The sequence below is a fragment of the Primulina eburnea genome, chromosome 10 (genome assembly GCF_022965805.1).
Source record: "Primulina eburnea isolate SZY01 chromosome 10, ASM2296580v1, whole genome shotgun sequence".
Classification (NCBI taxonomy): Eukaryota; Viridiplantae; Streptophyta; class Magnoliopsida; order Lamiales; family Gesneriaceae; genus Primulina; species Primulina eburnea.
The window spans coordinates 8,919,956-8,932,984 of record NC_133110.1 but is presented as its reverse complement, the minus strand read 5'-3'; the positions used below and the strand labels follow the sequence as shown (position 1 = coordinate 8,932,984).

Here is a 13,029-nt window from a genome sequence, read left to right as displayed (position 1 = left end):
ATGTTCAATAACTCTAGACTTTTAAACTCTACAAAAGTCAATAAAAATAATTAAATTTTCAAGATTGAATACACACCCCTTAGACTACTCTAAAATCGGATCAAATACGTATCTAGGCTCTAGATGAATAAGACTCGACTGAATAGGCGGAACCTCAGCCAAGCATGGCTCAGGGCCTCGACCGTACACAAGGGGCTCGGCCGAGCACCTCTCAGGAGCTTCCTGTGCATCGCTCTGGTGCCTCGGTCGAACACAGGGGCTCGACCTTGTATGGCTTATGGTCAGAGAAAGGTTAGGGCTCGGGAATGATTTAGTTTTCGGGGCACCCCAATAATTTTATTTTATTTTATTTTAAAATAACACTCCCGCATAAAATGAATTATGACCTCATTATCACATCTTTAAACACAGTCTCAACACACGGAAATGTCAGCCATTTTTGTCAGACCTATAAGAGCTGCGATTTCGCAACCAACGAAACTCCGTGATCCCACTAAAATTTTTGCTAAAAGACTGGAATATTTTGAACGGTTGGAGCTCAGAAAATCAATTTATTGGGAGGATATTCGCAGGATAAACCCAAGGAGAATGCCCAGTTTGAATGTGGCAGGCGCCAGTTCGAGTGAAGAGGGTGTTCAAGCTTTTGAACAAGATGCTTTAATGGGAGAGTCTTCATCTTTCGGAGCTGTCGGGATTCAAGCAACTCTCAATAGTTTGGTTGGTAAAAATTTCATTTTATTTTTCTTGATCGGTGTTCTATTTCGTGTTAAATGCTTCTGCAGGTCTTCGTTTTTAATTGGTTCTTCCGAAGGTTTGGAAAATTATCAAGCTATTTGGTGTTTAGGTTATTTTAGAAACCACGGTTTTCTTAGTATAAAGATGAAAGATTGAAGGGTTCTCCAGTTCGAGTTCTTGGTCTCTTTTTTACTAATTATGTTAAATTCGTAACTTCCAATTTTTAAAAGGTTTCCCTGTCACAATCCAAGAGTTGAAAAGTTGTATTCACTTCAAGTGTAACCAAAGAACCCAAGTAGGATCATACCTTTGTAGGCTTATGAACAAACAGGCTAGTTATTTTGTTTTCCAACTGTGTGTTACCCTCCGTTTTGCTTCACTTTTTTCTTTTAAATAAATGCAAGTTTCAATTGCATGACTCAAATTTAAGTTTGAGGTGTTACTTCTGTTCTCATCAATTAAATTCGAATTAAGCTATTTAGTTTACACTCTACCTTTTGTGGACTGGGAGTGACATTGTTCATTATTTTGACTGCTTTATTACAATTGGCGCAGAGCAAGTGGTTAGTTACCGCAGTTTTTTGTTCTATAATCCTCTTGAGGCATGATGCTGAATCGTTGTGGGCTGCTATAGGGTCTGTCACTAATGTCACGCTCTCAACTGCTCTCAAGAGAATACTTAACCAAGAGAGGCCTATTTCCGCGGTAAAATCAGATCCCGGAATGCCATCCTCTCATGCTCAGTCCATCTTTTATACAATCACATTTCTCAATCTGTCGAGTAAGTTTTACCTGTCGAACTTCTTTCAACAGCCACACTGTTGCGATATAGTTTCTTATACAATAGACACCAGGCACATAAGATGCGTGTAAAAACTTCATTCGATTGCATCAAATCAGAAGGAAAAAATTATGTAAGTGAAGGCAAAACTGATTTGCATATAAAGCATAGGTTACCTATTGCATACAAACTAAAGAGAGAGAAGCTAAGAAAATGGGGTAAGAATTATTTTGAAAATCTCAGTCTCAACAAAAAAATGACCAAAATATTTTTTCTAAAGGGTGAAGATTACAACATAGTAAAGATATGATATTCAACTGTCACTTGTCTGCCCCAGCTACACCTGATGTATTCAAACATACATATACACTTATAGATCAATAAATGTACATGTATGCTTGCATATATCAATATATAAGAAATTTCAGGCAATATTTGTTAATTTTGCAAAATATGTTTTCATTCTCCTAAAAAATATATAAACATACACCACATTCTCCAATTATAATCTCCAGAAAAATACTTTATCTCATTTCTTATTTTCCAGTACAGTTATAATTTTTAATTTAGTTCTTTTATCATTTCTCAATAATACTCTATTATTGTCTTCTATAAATATATTTTATTTTATATTTTAAAATGCGTTACGTACAATTAAAATAACTAAATATATATCATGGACCATCATTAAACCAATAAATTCTTCATAAATGATATCGATCTTAAATTCTCCTGCTGAAGATAAAAAAATTAATTCCAATACAATCTCTATACCACATTTTTTCAGAAAAAAATTGTTCCCACACTCAGGAACACCACCGAATGTCACCCCCCGTAATCAAGTCCTTCAATCATATCATAATGATACAACCATCTTATAGAACTAAATTTTTTTTTTATGTTTAGAATTCTTCTCTTGTAATGTGTGGTTCATTATGCAGTCCCCTTGGTCTTCCTTAAACATTATTATCCTTCTGGGCCTTTTTTCTATCTATCTGTTTGTCCTGATCCATGCTTTAAATTTGTCCCTCTTTCTGGATGAGAAACACAAAATGGTTTCAATTAAACCGAGCAACAATTTCTCGCTGAAGCCTGAAAGCATGAAACTGCGGAGTTCATTTAATGTCTGACTGTTACTTATCACTGACAGTGTGTTGCTTAACATATCTCATCATGCATTTTGATATAATTGATGCATTCATCTATGCAGTGGTCGAATGGTACGGACTAAATGCGGTTACAACAACTCTATGTGTGTTTTTCTTTACACTCGGGTCATTTTTGGTAAGTATATGCCAATGAGCATCAGACATACATACGATCAATCACTCTATCATGACTGGATTTCTTGGTAAAAGTTTGTCTTATCAAATATCTCATCATTAGCGATTGGTTGATTCTTATTGATCTAAGGCTGCTTCCTACCTTGGCTGGATCAGATTGCTTTTCAAAATGAATTCACTACTGTCATTTACATACACACGTCTGCTTTGAGATTGTATGGCATTTTGTCAGATTATTTATGCCGGGCAATCAGCATGCGGTAGTCAAAAAATTACTTGACTTGAAGGATTCACAAATATATTTTATTTCAATTGGTGGATTGTTATGGACTGGAAGTATAGAGTTGCTAATTTGCCAATCTTTTTATTTACAGTCATGGTTACGAGTTTCCCAGCAATTCCATACAATTAGCCAGGTCGTTGTGGGAGCTGTTCTTGGATCCATTTTCTGCATTTTATGGTTCTGGTCTTGGAAATCTTATGTTTTGAATTTATTTGCATCTTATGTGTGGGTTAGAATTTTGGTAGTTGTAGGTTCTGTTGCATTTTCTGGGGGTTTTATCTATCATGTTATTCAGTCCTGGATTTTGAAAGAGAGATGATTCTGTTTCTTGTTCAGTGGAATATTTTTATGAAATAAACTTTGAGGAATTCTAGCATTTTCGTCTTATATGTTTTTTTGCTTCCTTGGTTCCTAGTGTGGATTAGAACTTAGAAGTGACTCAAAACAGCAGGCTTGGGGCCTATGGATACATCACATATAAATTTACGTTCATTTGTCAAAAAGCAAATAACTTGGTTGTTTACACCACTCTTTTTTATCCATCAGAAAAAATACACCTCCAGTTTTTTAGAGTATCAGTTAGAGAATTTCATAGCCAATAATGCTTAGACATAACTGCCCGATGAACCAAATGCACACAAAAATTGACAGTAACTTTCTAGTTGTTATTCTGCATAACAAAAATCATGAAAAACCCCATCGTGGAAGAAACTAGGCGTTGTACAACTCACCACAACTTCTTGGTTCCTCTGACACATCTCGATCATGGTTCATGGTTTCATAATAATGTACTCTATCCCACAGATGAACAGTCTCGAAGTTCTTTGACCTTATTTGAGCTTGTGTGTCCATCTCAACCTGGCTTTTGTGCAGTGGAAGTTGAAGCCCAATCTCTGGCTGCAAATCTTATGCATCTGATGCTAACAAATTATACAAAGTCATTTATAATCAACAAGGAGAATGAAAATAATGTTTTCTCGCAACCTTTAGCCCTATGTGAGCATTATATCCCACCGCGTCACATCGTCCCTTCGATATACTTTTATATCACGAAAGTTAAATGTAGCACTAACAGAGAAATTAAGGCCCAAAATTAAGTTTTGCCAACATATAGAAGACATAATGACTAATGTGATACTTCCAATAATTTAGATGAACCACATAAATCAACAAAATATATCCTCAAAAAAAGCAAGTCACCTTCCCAAGCATTGTAAAACTCCAATTGGAGTAGTAGGGTTCAAAGAATGTTCTGCTCCGCCATCACGCTCACTCAGCATTTCTGTGAAGATCGCCCTACTCTTGTGGAATGAAAATCATCAGGTTCACAATCTCATTGCCAATTAAAGGAAGCACACTTCAACACACCATTTTACCTACCTGTACCATTAGCCACGACACTGCTTTCACATCTTCTCAAAGACTTTCTCATCTGCTAGTCATCTGCAATAAAAGATGGAAGCAAGTTCCTGGACAGTGAGTTCTTCTATGGAAGCTACTATTTCCAAGATGCCGTATATATCTCGACTCTGTGAATGAGACTTATCAGAAGCAACAAATGCAGAAACTTGATCTTTGATTTTTATCCAAGACCATCCAGGTTCCTTGATAACACCTTTGGTTCTCATCAGTTTCCTTACATGGGCTGCTTCTCTCCATTTCCCTTTTGAGGCATATATATTAGCTAGGGTGATATGGGTCCCAGCACAAGCTGGATCCAATTGAAGTATCTGCTTCGCAGCAATCCTTGCACATTCAACATCACCACGTTCTTTACTAGCTCTCAGCAGAGTTGACCAAACAACACCATCCTGTTCAAATGGCATGTTTTTTATCATATTCTCGGCTTCCCGTAATCTTCCTCCTCGGCATAGGAGATCAATCATGCAACCATAGTGTTCTTTGGAAGGATTTATTCTGTATTCTTTAGTCATTAAATCAAAATAGTGAAACCCGAGGTCAAGAAGTCCGACATGGTTACAAGCACTAAGAACACCAATAAACGTAATTGCGTCTGGCCTCAAACCTACAATGGAAATTTTCTCAAATAAATCAATAGCTTCTTGGCTGCATCCGTGTTCCGCATACCCATTAATCATCGCTGTCCATGACACTATGTCATCATTCTCTGCCAGATTAAAAATTTTTACGGCCTCTCCTATGCTACCACATTTTGAATACATGTTAATCAAAGAACTTTGTACCAAAGCTGTTTTATCTAAACCGGTTGTTAAAACATTGGCGTGAAGCTGTCTACCTTGATCAAGAATTGACATGCTTCCACAGACACTCAATACACTAGAAAGAGCATATTCAGTGGGCTTCTGACCCTCTCTTTTCATCCTTGAAAGAAGTTCAAAAGCCTCCTCTCCACAACCTCCTTGAGCATATCCTGAAATAATGGTGCTCCATGAAATGACATCTCTTCTGGTCATTTCATGAAAAATAGCCGAAGCTGAGTTAGGCTGTCCACATTTTGAATACATTGTCATGAGGGAGTTTGCCACAGATAATGAATTCGCAAGGCCTACATGGAAAAGTTGTGCATGCAATTGCTGACCCCAATCAAGTTTTGCAATATTTGCGACGCCCGAAACAACGGCTGCATATGTATACCCATTTGGACGTACATCACACCCTATCATCTGCAAAAACAAATGAATTCCCTGTTTCTCTTGGCCTGTCTGCATACATGATGTTATTGAAGTTGTCCAAGAAACCACATCTGGTGTACTCATACTTTCAAACAAGCGGGAACCATACACCAGTCTACCGCACTTGTTGTACATGGTGGCCAAACTATTGGCCACGTATGAGGTCACATCTACACCTTTCTTGATTGTTCTAGCATGTATCTCCCTTCCATGGTTTAAAAACTCAAGATCGGCACATGCCTTTAGTGCAATAGCAAACGTATATGAATCATAGTCAACACCATCTCTCCACATTTTGGCGAAATACATCAACCCACGGTTGTTAAAACCGGCACGAACAAGGCCTGTGATAATGGCAGTCCAAGTCACTACATTCCTTAATGGCATCTCGTCAAACACTTTACAACCATGAAAAACTCTTTCATTCTTCATATACATATCAAGCATTGCACTCCCCACGAAAACCGAGCTCACAAAACCAGTTTTCTCAGAATATCCGTGTAACATCTCCCCATAGCTCAAATTCATGTGTGACCCACATGCCTTAAGCGCCAAGCTGAGTGCGAAGGGATCCATATGGATTTTATGCTCGCCCCATATTTTTGAAAACAACGACAATGCTTCAAATGAACGATTGGCATTTACATAGCCGGAAATCATATTGGTCCAAGAAATTTCATTTTTCTGAGGCAAGCTGTCGAACATATTGCGGGCGCCTTCCAAATCCCCACGTAGTGTCATAAGCCTCAACTGTGAGTTAACTTCCATCATCTTGGTCTGCAAAGCTTCATGTTCATTTGGAATTGAGTGATGTTGAGCATCTTCGACAGACAAAATGTCTCTGGGCGCGGCGTAAGCAATGCATGATGCTGAATGTAATCTTGAGATGGTAAATGGCCTTGATGATAAACACTTGGTACAATGCATTATCATTGTAATGTTAATGCATTGTCTGATTCTCACCGAAATATATGTTAAGGGTTATGTGAAGTTCACCATATATTCAGTATTTGTGCCATTTTTTGAGTATATAACTAGTTATATTTAAGTTTAGTACAAGTACATCTAAATTCAATAGATGAAAATAATATTTTTTTTTCACTTTTATTTAATCCAGATTTTGAACAAGTTAACTCCAAAAATAATTTATTCAAAGATGAATATTCCACAAAATCTTATCAAGAGAAAAATTAAATTTAAGAAAGATATTATATCAAAATAAAATCTTAACATAATTATATAAAAAGACAAAACTATAATTAAATATTAAATATCATATCAAGAAAAAGATAATATTAAAAAAATCAATTTAATATGAAAATTTTATTTCCCTTCAAATGTGACAGCATTTTTCTGAAAAATTGAGGAGGAGGGCATAATTGTAAAATAACAAGGTGTCATCATTTTGATAGCAGAAGATCGATAAACCAAGTTTCTGCTGTTGTGCTCACGAAATCGATTATTGAGTAAATATCTTGTGAGACGGTCTCACGAATCTTTATCTGTGATATTGATCAATCCTACCTATATTCACAATAAAAAATAATAATCTTAACATAAAAGTAATATTTTTTCATTAATGATCCAAATAAGAGATCTGTATTACAAAATATGATCTGTGACTTGATTATTTATATAATTTTTTGAATAAACTTATTTATCGTGAAATTTTGTCGAATGAATTTTGATTATTTTTATTAAATATATATACAGGTATACTAGTGTTTCGTAACACAGATATGTGTCATATTAATTTTTTTCGTGCTTGATAATTTTTACTTAAAAAATATTTATTATTTTATTAGGCTATGATATTCATACATTATTGAGATAATTTGAATTTTTAGATAAATTCCAGATAAATTGAAGAAAAAACGAAAAAAAGATAGATATATAGAAATTACTAATTAACCAACACAAATAAAAATTGATTAACAAGTAGTATGAAGGCTGCGTTTGGTTGGAAGGATAGGATAAACTAATGATTAGTATGTAAATGAAAAAGAAAATAATTATGATAGAATTGTAATATATGATGTAAAATAATATTATGTTTGGTAAGATTTTTAAGTGTAGGATAATTTTGAATTTTTTGATGAAAAGACGAAATTGTCCTTCCCCTTCGCGACGGCGACAGTGGCGGCCGACGGCCGGCGGAAATGGTCGCTCGGAAAAGGTTAGCAGGTGAGACGGCCGGAAACTTACCGACAGATTCTCAAAAACCGTCGCTAATAGCGACGGTATTGAGAAAACAATCCGTCGCTAATAGCGACGGTTTTGAGAAACTGTCGCCGATCTTGTTTTGAATTATTTTAATTACTAAAAATTAGACATTTAGCGACGTTTTTTAAACACACCGTCGCTACTTGCGACGTTTTATAAACAAACCGTCGCTAATAGCCACGGTGTTATGACAACCTTTCTACACAAACCGTCGCTAATAGCGACGGTTTTTGACAAACCGTCGCTAACCGCTGTCGGCCGGTGTTCGACCGGTGGTCGGCAGTTCGTCGCTGGTCGGCCGGTGCTCGCCGCGGTCGGCGGTCCGTCTGTGGTTGGCCGGCGGCGGTCGGTGGCGGGAAATGGTGGTGAGTTTGAATTTAGGAGAAGGGTAAAATCGGAAAAATAGGAGGTATTAAGAGTGGGATAAATAATCCTAGGGGGTGAGGAGGTATTATTTTAACCTACCTAATATAACCTAATAATACCTAGGAGGGATAGGGTAGGTTTATTTAAAATTGAACCAAACACTTGATTGGACCGGATAAATTAGTCTATCACTCCTAATCCCTCGAACCAAAAGGGGCGTTCAATTGTAAAGAAATTTGACGTCACTCTACACAACAAACAAAGCTAATTAATATTTTTCGCCGCTCAAAATATAAATATGATATAGTTATATTTTTCGCTATTATCCACATTCATGCAAGTTTTCATCAACCGTCGACCGATCGAATTCGCATATTGAGACAGCCATCAAATCTATAGACTCCCCCTGGATGACCATTTTCGATCCATCTCTAAGAGTAAAACACAACACTCGTACTCGTTGGTATATATATATATATATTGTATTTAGATATAGCGTCAATTTCCAATGGGTTTCCACAAAATCATCGAGCCCTGGAAACTATTTTTCTGATTTCATACAGTCTGCGAGCTTGTTCAGCAATCAAATTTGCTGTAGACGAGTTCTCCTCCAGGATGATGTCGTACCCGTCTCGAAAAGAGTCCATTCCTTGGGCTAAAAGCTGCCAGAAGAGGCCTCCAGACGCAGCTCCACCGCGCTTGGCGGAGGCATAAATCTTGGAATACACAGTGTTGAACACCATGTCTCTCTGGTATGGGCTGAAACCGGGATCTTTCCAAGATTTTCCAAACTCGGCGATGAGTAGTGGCTTGTGAAGAACATTCTCAGCATCTTGAATATGTGCATCCAGCCAATTGCTCAAGAAATACAGTTGGCTTTGATCGTTTGAGCTGTATAGCCTAATCATTTAACAAAAAATATGTTAAGAATTACAAGCTCTTGGCACATCTTATATCATTGAACCGATGTAGGATCGTAATATCTACAAGGTAAGCATGCACTTACCATTGATCAGGATAGGAGTGAACGGTAGCAAAATCTATGGCAGGTATCCGATTGTTCGAAATGAAGTCGGTTCCTGAGTTAAAATGAGGATTGAGATGGGTCCTCTGGGGAGTTGATTGTCCATAGAATCCTTCTATACCAGCTTCAAGTAAATGAATTCTATCAATGGACTTCACATAGAAGGCCATTTCCGTTATCCAGGTCTGTTAAAGGAAAAAGACACCAACACATGCATAATTAGGACCACAGCTCACCAAGAAATTAGGTGGGCTAAGAAATACCAGTTCTCGTCATTCATTTATTCCCAACCATCATGTAATTCAAATGGTTGGGGCCGACCGACCCTTTTTGCAGTTTATTTGCATGTTCTAGGCCTAAAGATTATGTGTTAACTCTGACAGAAGTGGAGAAGAAAACAAATGAATTGGGTCTGTCTATAAAACATGTAGTAAATAATATCCAGTCTTTTAAACAGAAAAAAGAATGAAATTTTTTTCATGAAACCTGAATGGTTCTGCCTGATGGATCTGAAGTGCATCTGGGCTCATTCATTAGTTCCCAAGCCATAATTGTTGGATCATTTTTGTAAACGACTCCGGTAATATGGTTGTATCGATTAAGAACGGTCTGTGAAAAAAATCATACCCAAAATACAAAAAATTCAGAAGTCAAAAGATTCTCACTCCAACGTAGAACAAATGCGTGAAGATTACCCTGATATGATTCTTGTAGAACCCCTTGACAAGAAAGTTTGTGAAGAAATCATCATCAGAATTGAGATACTGCCCTTTATTTCTAGCCCAATTCACATACTGTTTCTTTCCTCCAAAACTTTCATAGTTATTAGCCAAGCTTAATATCAGCTTAATTCCGTATCTTCTAGCCTCAGCTATAACAAAATCCAACCCCTTTACACACACATAATGTATTAGAATCTTGAAACAATATATGTATATATATGTATATATATTTAAAACGTGAGACCTGAAACATTTGCTCATTATAAGATCCAGGAGCATACTGTAAAGGCCGGTAGCCACCATCACTGAAAGCCCAAGTTCTTGCGACAGTGAGGCCATGGCTTCTGGCCTGGCGGAATGTGGCGGATACTTTTGGCCGCTGAGAAGGGTCAGAAGCCATATACATGAGCCAGTAAGCATTGAAGCCATTGGCATAAAAAGGGCTCCCATTCAGCATGAACTGAATCCCTTTGCTTCTGATGAACATGTCTCCATTAACAACAATCCATTTTTGTTGGAGGAAAAAGAACAAGAAGAAGATAGTATTTAGCATTGCTGCCAAATGTTGCTTCATATTGGGTATTGAGCACTCTTTGTATAAAGTTTTGAGGAACACTATGCTGCTGCTTGAGCTTAAAAAAACTGAGATTTGTGTTTTCTTAGTTAAGATTCAGGGTCAAAAACAAAAAAGATGATAATAAAAATAATTTCTTTTTGAAAATATAATAATAAAAAGAATTTGGTAAATATCAACCTCGCCACAAATCAAGGAGGCGATGGGTGATTGATGAACCAATTGTAATCGTATAAGTGTGAACCGTTTGTAGCTTTAAATTTGGGCCAACCTTATTTATTGCCGAATTATCATAAGACTACAGAGATAGGAATGGTTTCTGCATACATTTCATGATTGAATTATGTGTCTATTCACATACCCAAAAATCCAACATCTAAATATGGATCTTGTTGTGCCATGTGTGAGGCTATGATAGATCATGTGCCCTATAAAATAAAAATATGACACATCACCCTCTAAGAACGAACAAGAGAGATTTGGGAGCATCCACCAACGTTTTAAATTTTTTTTATATATATATCAAAAATTTGTGTGAGACGGTCTCACTTGTCGTATTTTGTGAGACGAATATCTTATTTGGGTCATCCATGAAAAAGAATTACTTTTTATGCTAAGAGTATTACTTTTTATTTTGAATATTAGTAGGGTCGACCCGTCTCACAGATAAAAATTCGTAAAACCGTCTCACAAGAGACCTAAAACCCAATCAAAGTGGCTCAAATCCATAAGATAGATTGAAAGATAAAAGCCCATCAATTGTTTCTCTAAATCTGAATTGGCTTGGCTGTAAGTAGCGTGCTTGTAAGGAGATCGTATGATAAAGTCGTGTTTGGTGGCAAAAGTGGAAGAACTCGTGAAACAGATCATGGAGATGGGTGATGTGGAGAAATCGTTCAAGCTGAGAAGAATATTGGGCAACATAACTCAACATCACAACTCTTGCAAACTCTTTGCAAAAATTTCATAACATTAGTTCAAGCAAATTCACCTTTTTATTTTAAATTCTAGATATTTTATTTTAATATTCATTTCAGTTTTCAGCATTTCATAAACTTTAATATATTTTTATGCTTTCTAAATTCCTACAAATTATTGTAGATACAAAAAATTATGTTGGGAGTTTATGTCTTCAATTTTCAGACTATTTTTCTTCGTTTTTAGCTTAGTATTTTCTTAGAAGATTATAATTTACTATCAAATTTGGTTCCTACGTCATTTTGAATTTTTAATTACATAAATTGCTGCTCTTAGCACCTGATATTCCGCTTTCCATAAAATTTGTGCAAACATATATATATATACATATATATATATATATATATATATATATATATATATATATATTCACTTATATCTCAGTAAATTTTTTATTTTTAAATTTTCAAGTTATATATATAAATTTAATGGGATATAAGTAAAAGTGGTAAAGTTATACAAAGGGTCCCGAGTGGTTGAAATAAATATACAATTTAACGGCACTTTTAAGTCAAAAAAGACTGTCCCATATTAAACATGGGTAGCACTCGAATTAATTTTCATAACTTTCTCAGGTTACCGTCTTTAATAATATTGAATTAATCTAAAAAGAAAAGCGGAAAGGAATTAATACATCTGCTTTTTGCATTAAACCCGGCTGAAATTGATGGATGTCATCTTCTTTTGCTATGGATTATCTATGCTATAATATGTAAAACCCGCCCTCAGGCACATAGGCCGTGTGGTAAGGGCCTGGAACGAAGGATATTTTAATTCATGTTGGTGAGAGATCGAGTATCGGCTCCTTTTTATGGAGAATTTCTCCTGCCAACCTTTTCTCTGGGTACCTGCTGTCGGTGCATAACCCTGATTTATCTCCCTTCACGCCGGGGCTTGGGACGGCTCTGTGTAAGGCCCTTGGGGGTGGGGTTCACCCTTTTTTATAATATGTAAAACCCTTTGCATAATTACATTTGATAATATTAATCAATGTCCAAATTTTTCCTTGCTGTTTTTCTTATTTAAGAATTAATATGCAAAAAAGTAAATTATTTAATTAAAAACATCTCATATTCTTTTGCCACTAGCTCATTATTCTAACAATTATCTTATTATCCTAACATGTAAGGAAATGCTATAAATAAATTCAAATTTACAAAAATAAATTTTATTTCCAAATAATATTTATATTATAAACACATGCAATTCATGTTCTCGGTACACTAGTAAATATTATCTTCAAACCACACAAATATACAAGACCAAAAATAGATTTAAGTATAAAATTAGAAATATTGTCATGAAAATACAAAATTTTGCAAAATAGTTGTTATTTACACTCCATTTTTTTGTTATTTTCACTTCATATTTGAATAATATTGACACATAATTACACATGAGGTGGA

General features: G+C 35.8%; 3 protein-coding genes across 7 annotated transcripts; 1 reads left to right on the top strand and 2 right to left on the bottom strand.

Moving 5' to 3' along the window:
- The first annotated feature begins 388 nt into the window (after positions 1 to 388).
- LOC140803049 (lipid phosphate phosphatase epsilon 2, chloroplastic-like) lies at positions 389 to 3,548 on the top strand. 2 transcript variants are annotated; one of them, XM_073158738.1, is made up of 4 exons: positions 389 to 721; positions 1,370 to 1,516; positions 2,727 to 2,800; positions 3,174 to 3,548. In XM_073158738.1, exons 1-4 carry the CDS (start codon positions 427 to 429, stop codon positions 3,399 to 3,401), a joined length of 744 nt encoding a protein of 247 aa, XP_073014839.1. In that variant the 5' UTR covers positions 389 to 426; the 3' UTR covers positions 3,402 to 3,548. The 2 variants fall into 2 exon arrangements, with proteins under 2 accessions (XP_073014839.1, XP_073014838.1); XM_073158737.1 differs by having other exon boundaries at positions 390 to 717; positions 1,291 to 1,516; positions 3,174 to 3,477.
- Positions 3,549 to 3,841: 293 nt separating this feature from the next.
- LOC140803048 (putative pentatricopeptide repeat-containing protein At3g47840) lies at positions 3,842 to 6,746 on the bottom strand. Of its 4 annotated transcripts, none has more exons than XM_073158735.1 (3): positions 4,463 to 6,746; positions 4,283 to 4,378; positions 3,842 to 4,002 (listed from the first exon to the last, which is right to left on the bottom strand). In XM_073158735.1, the coding sequence occupies exon 1, from the start codon at positions 6,667 to 6,669 to the stop codon at positions 4,522 to 4,524; it is 2,148 nt and encodes a 715-aa protein (XP_073014836.1). In that variant the 5' UTR covers positions 6,670 to 6,746; the 3' UTR covers positions 3,842 to 4,002; positions 4,283 to 4,378; positions 4,463 to 4,521. The 4 variants fall into 4 exon arrangements, with proteins under 4 accessions (XP_073014836.1, XP_073014837.1, XP_073014834.1 ...); XM_073158736.1 differs by having other exon boundaries at positions 3,842 to 3,996; XM_073158733.1 differs by having other exon boundaries at positions 4,283 to 6,746.
- A 1,870-nt stretch (positions 6,747 to 8,616) lies between these two features.
- Positions 8,617 to 10,754, bottom strand: LOC140803047 (mannan endo-1,4-beta-mannosidase 7). The gene is made up of 5 exons (XM_073158732.1): positions 10,316 to 10,754; positions 10,045 to 10,239; positions 9,836 to 9,958; positions 9,332 to 9,534; positions 8,617 to 9,225 (listed from the first exon to the last, which is right to left on the bottom strand). Exons 1-5 carry the CDS (start codon positions 10,643 to 10,645, stop codon positions 8,850 to 8,852), a joined length of 1,227 nt encoding a protein of 408 aa, XP_073014833.1. The 5' UTR covers positions 10,646 to 10,754; the 3' UTR covers positions 8,617 to 8,849.
- Positions 10,755 to 13,029: the final 2,275 nt, after the last annotated feature.

Coding starts and splice junctions, on each gene's coding strand:
- LOC140803049 (XM_073158737.1), top strand. CDS start 427: ATGTCAGCCATTTTTGTCAGACCTATAAGAGCTGCGATTTCGCAACCA. Junction 718..1,290: donor AAGCAACTCTCAATAGTTTG/GTTGGTAAAAAT, acceptor CAATTGGCGCAG/AGCAAGTGGTTAGTTACCGC. Junction 1,517..2,726: donor CACATTTCTCAATCTGTCGA/GTAAGTTTTACC, acceptor TCATCTATGCAG/TGGTCGAATGGTACGGACTA.
- LOC140803047 (XM_073158732.1), bottom strand. CDS start 10,645: ATGAAGCAACATTTGGCAGCAATGCTAAATACTATCTTCTTCTTGTTC. Junction 9,959..10,044: donor TCTACAAGAATCATATCAGG/GTAATCTTCACG, acceptor TTTTTTTCACAG/ACCGTTCTTAATCGATACAA. Junction 9,535..9,835: donor CATCAGGCAGAACCATTCAG/GTTTCATGAAAA, acceptor TTCCTTTAACAG/ACCTGGATAACGGAAATGGC.
- LOC140803048 (XM_073158733.1), bottom strand. CDS start 6,669: ATGATAATGCATTGTACCAAGTGTTTATCATCAAGGCCATTTACCATC.